The sequence below is a fragment of the Hemitrygon akajei genome, chromosome 4, assembly GCF_048418815.1.
Source record: "Hemitrygon akajei chromosome 4, sHemAka1.3, whole genome shotgun sequence".
Classification (NCBI taxonomy): Eukaryota; Metazoa; Chordata; class Chondrichthyes; order Myliobatiformes; family Dasyatidae; genus Hemitrygon; species Hemitrygon akajei.
Genome location: NC_133127.1, coordinates 144,252,083 through 144,271,301, shown reverse-complemented (window position 1 = coordinate 144,271,301; position 19,219 = coordinate 144,252,083). Strand labels below are relative to the sequence as shown.

The following is a 19,219-nucleotide window of genomic DNA, read 5'->3' as shown; positions in this document are numbered from 1 at the left end:
TTTAATATCTTAATATCTTGTACCTTAATAAATTCCTGTAGCATCAGACTCCGATTTAATAACCACTTATTTTTATTCCTTTTCTTCAGCAAACAAAACTAAAGAGTTGTGATCTTAGCTTATGTGTATATTACAAAAGTTTATGCAAATACTAATCTTTATTTTACTTTCAAACTTAACAGTCAATCTTCCATGGTGTTGTCTTTATTATTTACATGCTTTGTCAAAATCCCTTAAAACCAGGTCCTGTTATTTAAAGTGGCATCCCATCAACCCTCGCCCCTTTTCCAGTTAACTCCCACGTGGTTAGCTTGCGTACCAATGTGGAATAGACTTTTGCATGCTCCTTTCATAGGAGTTATTTTATCAACAATATTTTCCAAACTTAGCCCATTGGCTGAACTTCCACACAATTCTTTATTTTTAAGCAAGTCGTTAGTTTCATCTTCAGGACCCTTCATTCTATTAGTTTTCAATTTAATATCTGCAAGCGATCCCTCTTTGTCCAAACAACATTTCAAATTCTGCCTCTTCACAGCACACTCTTGAATAACAATAGCGCGGGGGGCACCTTTACATTCCAAATCAACCTGTAATTGATTCGCAGGCACCGTGTTAACAAGCCATTGTCCCTTCAGCCTGGTTACTGCTTCTGACACCAATCCAGACTTTAAATTTTCTTCATTCAATTCAGGAACTACACTTTTCCCTTTCCCTTCAATAATAATATCCACATCACCACCTTTTATCTCCTCACTAACTTTTGACACACCTTCGAACACAAACAACTGGGAATTCTCACTTCCCACTATTACCAAGGTTAACCCTTTCTTCACTGAACCAAGTCCATCTGACCCACAAGGACTGCATTCCTTTTTAACTGAATCAAATACCTCAGACTTTTCCTGATTTTCATTACTAGGTTCAGTACCATGTGCATCCACATCTTGAACACACTCAGACGGGACATCTGCCTCTTCCAGGCTTTCAATACCCGTCCCCTTTTCAAATTCTAAGTTCCCCTGATCCTCCCAGTTACTCTCTGGGCAACTCCCTTCCGGAGTAAACTCAACCCGGCGGGCTGAAACAACCTCATCTGCCAACCCAGCAGACTTCTTCATGGTAATGGCATCCTTTTCATCTAGGACTGCCCTCATTTCATTATCGGGAACACCTTTGAAATTTTCAACTTCTTCAAACAGTTCTGTCAAGCCGGACAGATCATCCATGTCCAACCCTGGACCTTCTAACAGCCTTATCTGTTTCTCATTTTTATTCCGTGCCTCTATAAATTTCCTCCTGGCTAAGGGTAGGTCTACCTCCTCTCCCTTACTCTCTTTCACCTCCCTATTCTCCGTTTTACCATCCTCTAACCCCTCTTGGTACAGGGTCGGTAAAAACGTCTCAGCCAAATCGATACTGGCCTGAATTAAACTGGTCTCTTTCTCAGCTGCCTTTCTCGACATGCTGCGAGTGGTCGCGCATGCGGGATAGATCTTGGAACCTAGGGGCGGGTCCTCAACACTTACAGGCTGGCTCGTCAGCTCCATGGCCGACCAAACTTCACCACCAGCTAAATCGTTACCCAGAAGGATGTCTACGTCAGTTCTCGGAAATTCTGATCACACCCCTATTTCAACTGGTCCAGATACCAGCTCGCAATTTATAATGATCCTATGCAAAGGCACAGCTTCTATCCCTTTTCCTATGCCTCTCAAAGCTACCTCTCCAGTCTTGGGACCAAAATCTAGTACCGTACTGCGAATCAATGACAGCTCAACTCCAGTGTCTCTCCAGATCCGCACTGGAACTGGTGTTTCTTCCTCTTTCACAGACACGGTCCCTTCTGAAATAAATTTCTCACGCCCCTCTCGTATTCTACCTACCTGGGGCTTTCTCATTGATTTACTGATCAACACAATACATTCTGTAGGGACTGCTGCTTTCCCTTTTCCTGTCTCCTTCCTCGGAGCAAAGCACTTAGATGCAATATGACCCACCTTTCCACAATTAAAACAGGTCAAGCCAGGACCCCTCCTGCCGTCTTGCCTTTCTTCCTCCTCATTTTTACCACTAGCTCCCGGCTGAATTTCTGCCTCAGCCGGCGGGCTTTCTCTACCGTTCCCACGGTCTTTCTGGTAACTCTTATTCGAGGAAAACTTTGTCTTGTGGGTTAGGGCATATTCATCTGCAAACCTAGCAAATTCGGATACGGACTTATTCAGCTTCTCGTTCAAATACATCCAGATATCATCCGAAACACAACCTTTAAATTCCTGAATCAGAATTAACTCCCTGAGATGCCGAAAATCCTCTTCCACTATTTCTGCTGCACACCAGCGATCTAAGAGCACACCCTTCTCATAGGCAAACTCTGCATACGTCTGATTCCACACTTTCTTTAAATTTCTGAACTTTTGTCTCTAGGCCTCAAGTACCAATTCATAGGTCCGAAGAATGGCCTCTTTTACTTCCTCATAATTCTCAGACTCCTCCTCCTCCATAGACAACGCCGCATATGCCCGTTGTGCCTTCCCTTTTAACACACTTTGTAACAACGCCACCCACTGATCTCTGGGCCACTTCTGACTCACTGCCACCTTTTCAAAATGCAAGAAATAACTATCAACATCCGTCTCCTCGAACGGAGGTACTAACCTAAACTCCCTACTAACATTAAATCTCTCCTCTCGGTCTGGCCCTTGAGCTCTTCGCTCTTTCCTTAAGTTCTCCGGGTCCAGCTCATGTTGCCTCTGTTCCTCCTTCTCCTCATACTCCCTCTCCTTTTCATTTCTTTCCTTCTCTTTTTCGGCTCTTTCCTTCTCCTTTTCAGCTGCTTCCAGCTGTTTTAACTTAATTTCATGCTCCATCTGCTTTTCAGCTCTTTCCTGCTCCTTTTCAGCTCTTTCCTTCTCCCTTTTCACCTCTAACTCCTTTAGCTGGATCTCATACTCCCTTTTCCTCTGTTCCGCATCCAGCCTCAATTTCTCCAACTCTAACTGAGCCGTCCCACTAGCTGGTACCTTTTCAGGGATATTTTCCAATACCTCAGCCGAAAACACATTCTTCACAATATAATTCTGAGTTATGGTCCTCCGCACCTCCCGCTTTTTCATTGACAACCTCACCTCTGCAAGGTTTAGTCCTTTCGCAATATTTATCAAGTCTGACTTTGTGGCAGCCTCTAGCGCCTCCGGAGTCGGGTTTTTTATAAATTCGTCTACGTCCATCTTTGTTGGTTTCCCGTCTGGTTACCTGCGCAACCAGATCCAAGTTTGGACTTAAAAGCCCGATTTACTGGCCCTCTAATTTGGTATCAAATCTCGAGACGAGGCCTCACGTTGTTACGAACCCCGTAACTGGGTTACTTACCAGCAAAGATAGAGACGTCCGTTGGAGTCTGATGATACTATTTTTAACAGTATTTATTAGTAAAAATACACAAAAATAATATCAATGCAAATATACAGATAATATATGTCGTCAATACTAAACCTAAAAGTGCGGGGATAATAATAATCAATAAGAAACAAGCTCTATCCTTGTCTAGGGGATAATGAATTGTCCGATGGAAATCTAAAGTTCGCTTTAGTTCACACAGGCTGCAGCCGTTTGTTCGTCGCTGTGTTGTAATTGTTGGAGAGAGGGAGAGAAACTTGCCAGCTTTCCTTTATGATTTCAATCCGTCAGGTGTCTCGTTGTCGTGGCCGTTCGAGTGTGCCCTCTCCTTTAGCTAAACCGTTCTTCCGTGATGAGCCCGCCACTCAGGCAAGGGAAGGCGCACACGAGCTCCCACCGGCTTTCACTATAAAACACTGTCACTGGATTTCTAGCGTTTCTCCTGGTGCATCTAAAGGGGTGTTCCCCAGACCCCTCTTTTATCCTCACTCAGGGGGTCTCAGATGTCAATCAGGTTGGGATGATGCAATCCCTCAACCAGACCACTCTGGTTGTCCCCTGAGGGGTTTCAATGAATAGTACAGTACTCAGTACACAATTCCTTCTCCAAGAGACAATGGCAGTAATCAGTGGTTCCGTTCCACTTATGTCAGGAGACATTCCACCTGGTTGTGTATTCTGTGTCTCTCTCTCTCATTTCCTGGGTCCCAGACCCGAATTAATAGCGATCTTGCAATTCTCAAAAAGGAGGGGGCGACTTTGTACCCTTCGGCCCCTCAGAGTTGCTCCACCTTCATAACAGCATGAACATCAATTTCTCCTTCCAGTGAAGAAATTCCACCTTCTCCCCCCCCCCGCCTCCTTTATTTCCCACTCTGACCTTTTACTTCTTCTCACCAGCTTATTACTTTGTATCCTCCTTCTTACCTTTTCCTATGGTTCTCTCCTATCAGATTCCTTCTTCTCCAGCCCTTGGCCTTTCCCACCCACCTGGCTTCACCCTCACCCCCACCTGTTCATTCTGCCATCTTCCCCCTTCCTTCTCAGAACTGAAGAAGGGTCTCAGGCCTAAATGTGGACTATCTATTAATTTCCGTAGATGCTGCCCAAGCTGCTGAGTTCCTCCAGCATTTTTTTTCGTGTGTGTTGCTTTGGATTTCCAGTATCTGCAGACTTTCTCATGTTTGGGTAGTTCCTCCAAATGTATTCTTAATACTCTTTTCTCCAGCCCCACAATGAAACCCGTTCATGGATTTGGTTACCTTAGTGACTGATGCATGTGGGCCAGTTTCTTTTGTGAATTGGTCCTATAAAAGACATTAGGTGGGCTTTGTAACCTAGCGTCCATTTCAGTTGTAAGTGTTGCATTTCTAATGCAGTTTTTTTGTGCTTATCTTTTTTTGAAAACTCATGAAATAGATTAAGCAATTTATAACAACACACACAAAATGCTGGTGGAACACAGCAGGCCAGGCAGCATCTATAAGGAGAAGCACTGTCGACATTTCGGGCTGAGACCCTTTGTCAGGACTAACTGAAAGGAAAGATAGTAAGAGATTTGAAAGTAGTGGGGGGAAGGGGAAATCCAAAATGATAGGAGAAGACCGGAGGGGGTGGGATGAAGCTAAGAGCTGGAAAGGTGATTGGCAAAAGTGATACAGAGCTGGAGAAGGGAAAGGATCATGGGACGGGAGGCCTTGGGAGAAAGAAAGGGGAGGGGTGGGGGAAGCACCAGAGGGAGATGGAGAACAGGCAAACAACTAAATATGTCAGGGATGGAATAAGAAGGGGAGGAGGGGCATTAACGGAAGTTAGAGAAGTCAATGTTCATGCCATCAGGTTGGAGGCTACCCAGCCGGTATATAAGGTGTTGTTCCTCCAACCTGAGTGTGGCTTCATCTTGACAGTAGAGGAGGCCATGGATAGACATATCAGAATGGGAATGAGACGTGGAATTAAAATGTGTGGCCACTGAGAGATCCTGCTTTCTCTGGCGGACAGAGCGTAGATGTTCAGTGAAATGGTCTCCCAGTCTGCATCGGGTCTCACCAAGATATAAAAGGCCACACCAGGAGCACCGGACACAGTATACCACACCAGCCGACTCACAGGTGAAGTGTCGCCTCACCTGGAAGGATTGTCTGGGGCCCTGAATGGTGGTGAGAGAGGAAGCATAAGGGCAGGTGTAGCACTTGCTCCGAAATTTATAAACCAAGATTAACGTAGTTGGGCTGTGGTACATAATTTAAAATAGTATTCGACTTAATACTTCCTGTTCTTTTTAAAAGTAACTCCATACCAGCAGGATGGTCATAAACCTAATAAGAGCATTAGCCAGAGAATGCTGAGAAATGTTAACCTATCCATCTGGTACCAATATTTGGGCTTTTCAATTACCTGAAACATGATTTGTGCAAAACCTGCTTAATGTGGTTATGCATTAAGGAAATATGACCATTGCTCTGGTAACATCAACATGAAGATGAGTTTTAAATATCAATTTTAATCATGTTTCAGAACAAGAAGAATAAGAATAGCAGGAAAGAGGCCAGGAAGGCTATCAATAAACTTCAGCTTCATACTGTCAGACATGGAGATCGGGTAAGCCGTGTTGGAGAGTTTAACTTAACTGCTTGCAGGTCATAAGCCCCTCCCGTGGTGTAGGGTTCTGCTAATAAAAATGATCTTTCTGTTCATCTCAGTTTCTTTCATCTGATAATATTGAAACATGGAGATACTTAATTTTAAACTCACTATTTCCTGTACTGCATTTGATTGTTTTCTATGCTACATATCTTGTGTAGCTTTGTAGATAGGGAACTTATCTCCTAATGATACAATCTAATATTTTAAGAGAAGTGTGTCTTATTGCAATCCATCGCCTTGAAGCCAAATATTCTTACTCATCATGTCATCTTTGCAGCTTCTGTTGAGCTAAATCCCAACCTTTCTGAAATCACTTGTGTCCTCCTCTGCAAAACTGTTATTTTCTCTTGCATAGCAATTCTTCATAGCATACATCTTCAGTTATTTCAAGAATATCTAGGAATGCAAAGGTGGCTTTTCTTCATAATGTACTGTATTAAGCCACCCTCCAACAATCGGAGCCAAAAACTTTTTTATTGTTGTTTAACAAAGACCGATTTGACTGTACCTATTATTTCCACTCCCTTTGACACTGGGCCAAATCTTTTAAAATATTCCCTGTTAACTTAAATCATATTCAGCCCTATTTCTTACTCTCTAATTCACAATTTTCATAACATTTATCACCTGTTTACTTGAATATATTCTAAACAGATTATTAACATGTGTAATGAAAATTGGTATTTTAAACTGTGGTATTCTTCATACCCTAATCCTGTAAAATGTGGTGTTGCCATCCCTTCTGTCAATGAAACAAAATACCCTTTAAACTTGATTGTGTGTTTTCTCTGCACTCCCTCATTCTTCCCTTGACCATATTGATGCATCCCGTGTGTCTTTCCCTCAATCTTGTGTTTAAATCCCTCTAATCCAGATGTCCTTCTCAAAAATAAGTTACTTTCTTTGAAAGTGGCTGTGACAAACTGTATTGCCTACCTGCATCCTTCACTACAGTTGATGACTCAGTTGTCCCTAAAGGCTCCTTTATAGTCTAGGTGTGCTTCACATTATTTACTGAGCGTTAGCCAGAGAATAGCCTACAATAGCTTTTTATTTCCAATTTTGCCATTGCCATTAGAATCCCTGAAGCATCTTTTTCCCCATCTTTTTCATCAATCACAAGGTCCCAAGATCGGGATCCACACTCGGCTCTGTTTTCACCACCACCTCCTTGAACAATACCGTTATTCCACAAATCCACTGAAACACTTGCTGTTTTCCTTTGCACAGATGTGACCCTGAACCTGCTGAGTGATTCCAGCATTTTATTTTCTTATTTTTGATTTCCACCATCTGCAGTTGGTTTTCATCAACCCCATTAGCAATTGTAAAGAAATTTCTTGCAACTAAGGCTACGTCCACACTACGCCAGATAAATCAGTAACCAAAGCTTTTTCACTTTGTTTTTACCCTCTGTCCACACTAAAATGGCGTTTTCGTCCCCCGAAACTGGAGCTTTCCAGAAACGCTTTCCAGGGTGGTACTTTTGAAGATGCTCCTTGGGCAGAACAGTGTGGAACTGGTAACCGGAGACTTCTGAAAACACTGTCAGACGGCAGCGTGCTATTTCATTATTTTCTTGAACGCAACCTAATAATTTCAGAACAGACGGCAACGAGACTGAAGCCAGAAGAGTTAGAAATGTACTCACCAAATACTTTGACCCATAACTTACTGAATAAATAAGTATACTATACTCACTTTACCCTGTTTTCTGTCCATGCTCGTATGAAGGTGGTTTACCTATTTATGCAAGTATTTCTCTGACAATAGATGTGTAACAGCCTAATGTAACATTGTATGGAAATACAAGATAACACTGATGCAGACATGTTTTATACATTTAACAAGGTGCTTTATTAATGCAACAGAGTCAGTCAGTTTTTCAAATGTTCGTCGTCAGCCGGGTCAATCTGTCCATGAACTCCCTGTCGGTTGCCTCCATATGCTCCAGTATATGTTTTTTTTTTACTTTTAAGTTCACCTGTGCGAAAGCCAACAGCTTTCCGTCATTTTAAGTTTTTCTAGTCTGTAACTACACAAACGCACACTTTTACGGCAAGATTCCACACCAAACATGTCGCTTGTTTTCGGTAGATGTGTCCTGCGCATGCGCAGTAGGAGGAGATTCGCGTTTCAATGTAGACAGAGATATTTTTAAAATGCATAGTGTGGATGCCTATCCTTTTTACGCGAAATCGGCGTTTTCAAAATTATCCAGTCTAGTGTGGATGTAGTTTAAGTACAAGGATCTGGAAGCCATTGTCTCAGTTTGCTCTGCTTGCTCTCCAATGATCATTCTATCCAATCTAATTGTCTGATCTGATTTGCATTTGAATTTAATTCTTTGTATTGTTAATAGCATTGCTCGATGCACCACCACCGTCGCCGATTCAGATTACCTGTTCCTTTAAACCTCCTCCATGCTTTTACTACTCCTAAAATTGACTCTTCCATTATTCTGTTAGCCTACGTAAGTATATCCTTCCAAAACTGTAGCCCCTGTAATCTGTTTCAAGTCTTCATTTCCAATCAGACTTGTGTACTTTGACCTACAATTGCTCCCACTCCAGCAATTGCCTTGGTTTTAAAATCCTTTTTCTTCTTTCTCACTAACATTTGATCCACACATTCAAGATGATTTGCATGTCACTGCACTCCTTCATTTCTGAATTTTCAACAAGATTTAATCATTCTGCCATTAGCAGCTGTGCTTAAAACTCACAACTCTATCTTGATTTTTTTAAAGGAAAACACCGTCTTTAATACCTTCCTTTCTATTCAAGCCTTTGATCAATTTATCTGCTATCTTTTATTGTGACTAAAAGTTGGATCTTTGATAATTCTCCTAGGTGCCTTTTGGATGTTTCCTTACATATAATGACTATAAAAAGTTTTCACCCCCCCCCCCCCCCCCCCGGAAGTTTTCATGTTTTATTGTTTTACATCATTGAATCACAGTGTATTTAATTTGGGGTTTTTTGATGCTGATCAACAGAAAAAGACTATTCCTTGTCACAGTGAAAACAGATCTCTACAAAGTGATGTAAATTAATTACAAATATAAAACAAAAAGTAATTGATTGCATAAGTATTCATCATCTTTATTATGACACACCAAATCATCACTGGTGCAGCCAATTGGTGTCAGAAGTCATATAATTAGTTAAATAGGGATCACTGTAAAGTCAAGTTGTTTCAATTGATTGTAGTAAAAATACACCTGTGTCTGGAAGGTCTGGTGAGTCAGTATACTTGCAAAATCTATACGATGAAGATGAAAGAACACTCTTAAGTAACTCTGCAAAAAGTTTATTGAAAAACGCAAGTCAGGAAATTTCCAAGTCGCTGAATATCCCTTGGAATACGGTTAAGTCAATCATCAAGAAATGGAAAGAATATGGCACAGCTGTAAACTTGCCTGAGCAGGGAGGCCACCAAGTGACCTGTGACAATTTTGGAGGAGTTACAAGCTTCAGTGGCTGAGATGGGAGAAACTGCACATATGCATGGGTGCTTCACCAGTCGCAGCTTTATAGGAGAGTGGCAAAGAGAAAGCCACAGTTGAAATAAAATCTCCCATGAAATCTTGGCTGAAGTTTGCTAAAAGGCATGTGTGAGGCTCTGAAGTCAGCTGGAAGAAGGTGCTATGGTCTAATGAAACCAAAATTGAGATTTTTTTTGGCCATCAGACCAAATGCTATGTTTGGCGTATGCCTGTCATCAAAAACAAACCATCCGAACTGGGGAGCATGGGGGTATCTGCATCATGCTGTGGGGATGCTTCACTGCAGCAGGCCCTGGAAAGCTTGTGAAGGTAGAGGGTAAAATGAATGCAGACAATACAGGAAGATCCTGGAGGAAACCTAATGCAGTCTGTAAGAGAACTGCAACTTGGAGATGTATTGTCCAGCAAGACAATGACCCCAAACATAAAGCCAAAGCTGCACAAGAATGGCTTAAAAACAAAGTTAATTTCCTGGAGAGGACAAGTCAGAGTCCAGACCTCAATCCAATTGATAATTTGTGATTGGATTTGAAAAGGGTTGTTCACTGTGAGTGAACAACACAGTGATTTCCTGTGTAATCTGACAGAGCTTGAGCAGTTTTGTAAAGAAGAATGGGGAAAAATTGCAGTGTCCCGATGTGCAAAGCTGATAAAGATCTATCCACACAGACTCAAGGCTATAAATTGCTGCCAAAGGTGCATCAACTAAATACTGACTTGAAGGGGGTGAGTAATTATGCAATCAATTATTTTGTTTTTAATAATAGTAATAAATGTATACCAATCTGTAGAAATGTGTTTTCATTTTGACACAAAAGAGTCTTTTCTGTTAATCAGTGTCAAAAAAGCAAAATTAAATCCACTGTGATTCAACGTTGTAAAACAAAAAAAACATGAAATCTTTCTGGAAGGTGGGGGGGGGGTGTGAATACTTTTTACAGGCACTGTATAAAGTACCAAACAAAAGCATACTTCTGAATCAGTCTAGTGCAAACATTTGGCTAAATCTGTCATATAAAACTAAATAATCACAGTCCACAGAAGCATACCAGTAAATTAAACTTGTAGTGTTTTGAGTACATGATTTACAAAATATAATTTGTTTTTGTTTTTTCAACACTTTATTTGATATTACTTTAGTGAGTGTAGCTCATCTCCATGCCAAAATTGCTAATTAAGATTGTGGCTTTATCTAACTTTACACTTTAAACCCGGTTAGGAAATTGATTTGGATGTTGAAGGCTGTGCTGTGTGCATTGAAGTGTACCGATCCCGAGATGTTGTACGAATTCTCCCGTGCAAGTATGAACCTTTTGTGTTAAGTATTTTAACCTGAAAGGACATGTGAAAGAATATTATTTTCATTAATGAAGATAACATTTATATAAACTTTTTAAAGAGAGATACAAGAATTTTGGAATATTTTCTTGAGAGTCTTTAAATTTGATAATAAATAAAAGTTTATTAAATAAAAAGTGAGGAAATGGATGATTGTTGAGCTACCCTGATAACCTTGATGTTATAGTCTTCATCTTCATTGTGACAATGAGGGCAATGTAAGCATGCCTTCATATCTCAGATTGGAAATCTGTGCATTCATCACACAAACCATTTTCCACTGGCAGTTATGGATCCGGCTTTAGAAATTGTTTCATTGTACCATCGAAAAGGCACGCGCGATGGTACCTCACCATTTGCTTGCATGAGTGCACCTCAAATAACTCAAAGCTTAGAACTTCATCCCCTATCCTAAAGGTTTATTTCTTCCAGCATTGGTACATTGTGACCATAGTGTGCATGACCTGCAAAGTGCATCAACACCACACAAATTGTGACCTATACTACAAAGGTCAAAGTCAGCAGATGCATGGAAACACTGTCTTCTTCCAGTGTTTCTCCATGTTGCTTGTCATCATGGCAAATGATGGAATGTAGTGGTAACCTCTTGTTACTTAGTGTTGTGGAGGAAGTTTGTCCATTCTGCAAGTTGTGGTTACAAGTTGTATAATGCTATCATTATCAATGACATGTTTCTGAAAAGCCATTCTAAAGTTTTTAAGCTTTTCATAACAACTTGTAAAATAGGTCAGGAATGGAAAAAGTCAATAAGATTAATGCTCTGGCCAGGAAAAGAAATTGTTCATTTCTTTTGCCTATTGCTTAGAAAAATATAATGTGAATCCTGATTTGTTCAATCAAGTTCTACAAAGAAATTTGCAAGCCATACCTAATGTCACAAGTGTAACTATTTTAACATTTCACATCCATCTATAGGAGCATTGTCAGAATAGAAATAGTAAATTCTTAGATGATTAGATTTTGTATTATCCCTTTCTTTATGGATGAAAATAACAGTATTTGAATTCACATAATAATTATAAATCAATTCCAAAGAAAACGACAGGAAAACTGGCAGGCTGGGTTTTGTGATCAGTTTTAGCACTTACTACACTCAATTCATGAATTTGTACCTATTTTTAGGCATGTATTCCATCGAATGTGCATTGATCCGTGGCTTCTTGAGCACCGTACCTGCCCAATGTGCAAACTCGATGTCATTAAAGCACTGGGCTTAATGGTAAGTGTTGAAAACATAATTGGATAGAGCAATTAGTTATTCATTTGATGCAAAATTGTATGAGTAATTAACAAAATAAGTATGATGTCTTTAAGTATAAACTTCCGGCTCATATTTCTGAGTCAAAAAGTTCAGGCTTAAACCTCACACCAGAGGTTGAGTTCATAAATCTAGGCTGACATTTAAGCACTCCACTGAGGAGGTGCTGCACTGGAAAAAAAGTTTGATCAGTTTTATGAGATGGTGAATATGATACAAGATCAACACCTAAAGTAGCTGTGAAGGAATTCTTCAGCACAGAGCTGAGTGGTGCAATCTTGATTTGCTCTGGATTTTCCTCTTTTCAGTATCTACCTCTCCATCTTCCTCTATTTAATCTTCATTAACACCTATCTCTTGGATCATCATTTCGATCAGAGATGTAATTGGAAGAAAAATGGTTTTTTTTTATTGCTGACTACATTGGTTACTTCTGTGCTAGATGGATACATGTGAAAATGTTGAAGTAGTTGTACCAGAGTCAAGACCTGACAACATCCCAGTTGGCAATCCAAGTGCTTCTTTACAAGAAGACACAGGAGCTGAAACAAGTGCGTTCTCTGGCTCTCCAACTTTTGAATCTTTACAGCATGATGATAGATTAATGGAAGAGGATGAAGCTGTAGCCTTAATTGGTATGTATATTTATTCAAAACTGTCTGGGTATAATACAGTTATTCCTCAAGAAGACTGTCATAGGTTACATAAAATTAAAAGCAAATAGAGATGCAGAAGTAGAGGTGGACCTGGATGATAGATAGGCTGTTGGTTGCTTGTTGTTAACTAAAGCTTGTAATGGATATCATAAACAAGAAAGAATCTGCAGATGCTGGAAATCCAAACAACACACACAAAATGCTGGAGTAACTCAGCAAGCCAGGCAGCATCTATGGAAAAGAGTACACTCGACATTTCGGGCCGAGACCCTTCAGTAGGACTGGTAATGGATATAGTAGCATTATTGCACGACTGAGAGCCACTTGAGAATCAGTGTCATTGGCAATGCATAATAGATTGTGTTTCAACAATTTTTAGTTTGCTGTAGGTCATTGAGAGGTCAAAAAAACTAGATGTTTGTTGACTTTTTGAATTATCCAATGAAAAGGGGAAGTAGGAACTTGACTGCGATGCATGGACATTTCATACAATATAGAAAACCATCCTTAATATATATTTCACAGATCTATGAAATTCATCCTTATCCCACACATCATTTAAATTTCATCAAAATAACTTTTAATGAAATTTCTTCATCTATTTGACTAAATACAGCATAAAAGCTTGTTGCTTAAAGCCTACAAAGTTTTAGATGCATAGATAGAATTAGGTTAAAAGGTAGAAAATTGAGCAAATCTTATTTGTTGGGTGCATTTCAGTCTGCAGGAAAATAATAGTAATGTCAGGTACAATCTTTGATTTTCTCCTATTGTGCCCTACCGACTGCCCACCATTCATCCACAGAACACGGAAGTTGTTTATCAAAGTTAATTATTTTTTAAGAGGGTGTAGATTAAGGAGGTGAGTATCTGTTCAAATAAAATAGGAAAAATGGAAACATTATTTGTAATTTTAATTAGGTCAGTTCCCATTAGGTACTTCAACAAGATGAAGTAACACAAATGAAAGGAGTACTTGAAAATAATTTTTTTAAGATGTGGGGAAACTCAGGATTAGTGTTTTCTAAAAGCTAGAATTATTTTGTTTCTATTACTCTTTCCAGTAATTGCCAAACTAACTTTCTTGAGATGATCTTCCATTTGTGTGTTCTAGAAACTGAGACTTCATTCTGTAGTAGTTCCTATATCAAATTGGATAATTTTAAAATCTGAAGCAATAAGTAAGACCAGAATTCAATCCCTATCTACAAATTGTAATCCAAGAAGCCTTCGCAAATTATATAAAACTGAAAGCATATGAAGCTGATGAAGAAGCAGGGATGGAAGTGGATGATGGAATTCAACCACTATGTCCAAACCACAAGCCAAGAATTCTCCAGCTTTAATTGGATGAGTGCAAATCCAACTGCTTCTGAAGTTCAGTACCATCCTGGACAGAATAGCCTGCTTGATTGTTACCCAACCCACCATAATGCACTTGACTGCACTATGTACCACCTGCAAAATGCACTGTGATTATTTGCTAAGCTACTTTGATAGCATCCACTAAACCTCTGACCTCTGCACTTGGGAATATGACCACATGCAGGTTCACACGATTTGCTCAGCATCCTGACTTAGAATTTTGTCACAGTTTATTTGTTACTGGATGGCCTGGAAGTTCAGCAGTTAATGTTACTGCCTTTCTAGTACAAAAATAAATGTGTACATTCAGTATCTGACTAATGCAGGAACAAGCATGCCACTCGGTTATTGTAGCTGCCTGGTAGGAAAAATAGGTTCATTTCTGAATAAAGTGTAAACAACGAAGTCATAGAAACTGAGTAAAATGTGTGAAATTATCTGTGTCCAATATAAAAATATGCCTCACAACTCTCCATCCAGGTTCCAGTTTTCCATTCTAGATGCCATTGGAAGTCTTTTACTTAGCCACAGCAAAGGGACAATTTCATGTGATGCTTGAAATATAAAATTGTAAAGGTTCAATGCTTCATACTGCTATTAAAATTCCCACAGTTTTTTTTAGCAGTTCCATCAGGGGTGAGGGTGTTAATTTTAGTGCAAGATACTATAAGATGGGTGGTTGTGAACTGGCAGCATGTGAGGCCATAGTAGGTTTTTACTGCAGCAAAACCATGTATGTATTTACATAAATACTGGTACATGTAACATGTACAGAAAATATCCTTCCCATGTTGTTACGAAGACATAATAGGTATGCTTGCTGAATGTGGATTCCAATATGATGATTTTTAAGACAAAATTTTGCTTAAAACTTTCACTTTTCCTTTGGTTTCTAGAAGGAAGTTTAGAAAATCAAATAAATAGTGACAATTCACCCTGTCCTATTGGATGTCCAGATTCCAGATGAATACTTCTGAAGGAAGTAAATTGGACAATGGCAAAGACCTGCAGCATGAGAACCCATTGTGGTTCTCGAAAAAGAAATGAAAATATTGTATACAGTTTGGTGTGTACACAAAATATTAGGTCATATATTTTAATTAATCGCTTTGCAGTTCTAACTGGTTAAAATAACCTCAGCTGTATAGACAAAAAATGGATAATTCTTAAGAGGTGGTGAAATATGTTGATATGGTAATACATGAGACCCCTGCTTATTCTCAGCAAGATTCCTATTCTTCCACTATTTAGTAGAGAAGGGACTTGGATATCCCTTTGGCAATCTTATTGTTTGTGATGCTGGAATATAGAACCTTAAATCACTGGTTTTACATGTGTCTATTTTGTCTTTATTTTCTCTACTTTGGTTAGAAAGGTACTGTTGTAAATATGCTTATTAATTAGCACATATTCAATGAATTTATATTGCCAATTTGTCAGGTATGAATGTTTGGAGAGTTATTTGTAGGCAGTTGTCGGATTGTGATTGTCAATGATCCTTACTGGAGTAGTAATATACAATATACATATTTCAGCACATTAATGTACTTGTTTGTCCTTTTACCTTTTGTAGTATTTTGATAGATTCACTAAGTAGCCATTCCATTTTAAGGATATTGTGTGCTACTTTAATTGTGACTGTAGCTATGAATTCTTTATTAAAGTGCACTAAAAAGATTGAATAATAAACCAAGTATTTGTTTAAACATTTAATTATCACAACCATTGCAAAAGACATCAAATGTAATTGGATTAAAATGTTTTGGAGATGCCCAACGTTGTGTTGAATTACCTGTACTTTAGAACTTCTACAGATCTATCGGTAAAGTTTTCCATAAAACAATTATAACAAAATGAATTAACCTCTGTGTTATGAAACAATGATGCAGCTTTATCAACCTGTTTAAGTACAGAATTTGAAATTCGTGATAACTTACTGTTAGATCTTGTACTTCTACTTTGTGTTAATGTAACAGAGCAATAAAATTATGTGCCTTATGCCAACAAATAAGTATAATCTGCAAAATATGATTCTTAAATTCTTCATGAACTGTGGTTTTGCTTAGTAATTTGCAAAACTGCATTATTACTTTCAGTGAAAAGTGTCAAGTAATTTCAAATGAATTCTACCAAAATTCCTTTTTGCTATTTTGTGCAATATTAACAGTATATAATGATATAAGACTGTGCACTACAAAGGAACATAGTGAAGGAAGGGAAAGGGATGTCCAATTAAACTGCATTTGCTTCAATGTAAGGATGAAGAGCTCAGTGTGGAGTGGCTCTGAAGACTGTGATGTTATAGCCATAACAGAAACATGGCTGGAAAAAAGTGCAGGACTGACAGCTCAGTTTTCCAGAATACAGATGCAACAGGCATGACAAAGGTGTAGGAAAGTGAGGAAGGGTGTTTCCTTTTTAATAAGGAAGGACTTAACAGTAATAATTAGAGGTGACATTCTTGGAAGATAGTCTATTGAGGTCATATTGAGGAACTTAGAAACAAGAAGGGGGTAGGGTCATTCTAATGCGACTGTAACATAGATCCCGCCCCAACCCTTATAGTCAGTGGGAACTTGAGGAGCAGGTATGCTTGTAGTTGTAAGAATAATTGGGTTGTATTAGTGAGAGATTTTAACTTCCCTGGACTACCCAGTGTTAAGGGCTTAGATGGAGTGGCATTTGTGAAATGTGCGCAGGAAATTTTCTTGATTTAATATAAAGAGGACATGGATGAAAGAAAAGTTGAGGTTTATGTGGGAGGGAAAGTTTACATTGACCTTGGAGTAGGTTAAGAGATCAGCACAACATTGTGGGCTGAAGGCCTGTACTGTTGTGTGTTCTATCTGCTAAAATTTGACTTAGAAGGGTGCAATAGTGGACTTCCTCTTAGGGAGTGAGATAGGGCAAGTTACAGAATTGGCAGTCAGGGTGTACTTTGGCTCTAGTGACCATAATTCTATTAGCTTTAGGATACTTATGGAAAAAATAGGACAAGTCCGCAGGATTGTGTCCTAAACTGGAGTAGGGCTTATTTTGACAGAATTGAAAGTGAGCCAGTTTGAAGGGAAAGGAATGAGTAAGCTTTTAAGAATGTGATATTAAGAGTCCATGAATAACATGTTCCTGTTAGGTGAAGGGTCAGCTGGCAAGTTTAGGGAACCCTGGCTCATGAGGGGTACTGAGGCTCCAATTAAGAAAAAGAAGGAAGCATATATTGGGTTTAAAAGGTCAGGGACAAATGAACATCTTGATAAATATATAAAAAAGGAAACACTTTAAGAGGGAAATCAGAGGACAAAGAGAGGGTATGAGATGGATCTGGCAGGTAAGAAAAAGAAAAATTCCAAGGTGATTTGTTGTGAGAAGTTTAGCATAAAGCTACATGCCTGGAACTCATTTAGTGGAATTTGCTTCAGTCTGCCATTTTATTAGTGACTGCCTAGCTGGCTGCAGTTTAAGATGTTACTTGTAAAAGTTCTAAGGTCAAAGTGACTGAAAATAACCATGGGATTCTTCAAGGTTTTGGAGACCAGGCCATTAGTGAAATTGTATGCATGCAATAAACATGTTTTGAACTATGTATTTTTATTGTATTTTTTCCTGATTTACAAATTTCTAGTCAATAAGTGCAAGTGTAAATTCCAGCATAGCTTTTCATTTTCCTATTGTACCCTCCATTGGTTACATAAGCAATTTAGAATGTGGGTTCCATCATTCTTGATGTTGGGGTTAGCCTACAAAGAGAGATCGAGTTGCCAGAGGCTATACATGCTGAAATTGAGAAGAATGAGAGGGGTTCTTAAACATATTTATCCTTTTTATTGTAAGATAGAGGCAGGTAAATTGTTTCCACTGGGTGAATAGATTTAGAATGGAGATAAGCTGTTTCTTCCCCCACAGTAGTGAGTCTGTGGAATTCTCTGCCAAGAGAAGCAGTAGAGGCACCTCACTAAATATATTTTGCATGGTAGGGGAATTGAGGGTTATGGGTGGGGAAAAATAGGGGATAGAGCTGAGTCCATGAATAGCAGAGCAGCCTCAATGGGCCAGATGGTCTCCTCCTCCTAACTGTTGTTATATGGTGTGCATTTGGAAAAGTAATAAGAAACAGACAGTATCAGATAAGAAATACACAAATATAAAACTCATCACTGTTAGAAAATAATGAGATGAATCTGAGTGAGTGTTGTATTCCTCATGGTACCCGAGGACAAAATATTTAAACCAACATTACAACTTTAGTGCAACTATACATTAAGGCTGAAAAAATCTCCCGCTGTATAGAACAGGCTACTTTCAGTCCACACGTGAAAATTATGATTATGAAGAAAGAAGTCCAGAAGGAGAAAACACTCTCTTTACTTGGACTACTTGGAACTATATACATGTTGTTAAGGTTGTTGCTCCTCAATTAATGCTGCTGAAAGAGATTATAATTCATTCTTGTTTGTAGATTCTTGATATAATGGAATGCAGTGTTCAATTTAGCAATGAACTACAAATTTGGGAACAGCTTATCATTTACAGTAAATATTTTCTTGCAAAGGTGGGAATTCAAAATAATTGGACCTGAATTTTGACTTCCTATAACTTCAATTTAATTCCTTTTTGTTATAATCAAAATTAGAGTGAAAACTCATCAGACCTTCTGTATTATAATGTAGTATCCTGATGCATTTATTGAAAAAGTTACTCAAATAATACTATAAAGAATACAGACTTAATTGACAATGTGGCACAGGTATTTCAGCTAAATGTCCACTAGCAGTTGTATGTTTCCCAGGTATAGTTGCAGCAAAAGTAACTTTATACATTGTTGTAAACAACAGGTGTACTTTGAGAAAGAGTGGAAAAGATAAACGTTGACAATTTTTTCCATTGCTTAACTGGTCTTGATTCTATGGTTAGATCATCTTTGATAAGAATCTAATCTGGTTTAGGATCACTCTTTAATTGCATGGAATATTCTAACTGGTCACTGGTTCTATAGGATCAGGATCAGTAGAGGTCTTTTTGTTGAAGAAA

The 19,219-nt window shown here is 38.9% G+C and overlaps 1 protein-coding gene across 1 annotated transcript in view; it reads left to right on the top strand.

The window, feature by feature from the left end:
- The window catches only part of LOC140726731 (E3 ubiquitin-protein ligase RNF149-like), a 54,827-nt gene extending 37,051 nt beyond the window's left edge, over positions 1 to 17,776 (top strand). The window contains exons 4-8 of the mRNA XM_073043503.1: positions 5,917 to 6,000; positions 10,773 to 10,855; positions 12,035 to 12,131; positions 12,613 to 12,805; positions 15,088 to 17,776. Coding sequence (XP_072899604.1) covers positions 5,917 to 6,000; positions 10,773 to 10,855; positions 12,035 to 12,131; positions 12,613 to 12,805; positions 15,088 to 15,158 — 528 coding nt within the window. The 3' untranslated portion in view covers positions 15,159 to 17,776. The remainder of the gene's footprint in view (positions 1 to 5,916; positions 6,001 to 10,772; positions 10,856 to 12,034; positions 12,132 to 12,612; positions 12,806 to 15,087) is intronic.
- The last annotated feature ends 1,443 nt before the right edge of the window (positions 17,777 to 19,219 follow it).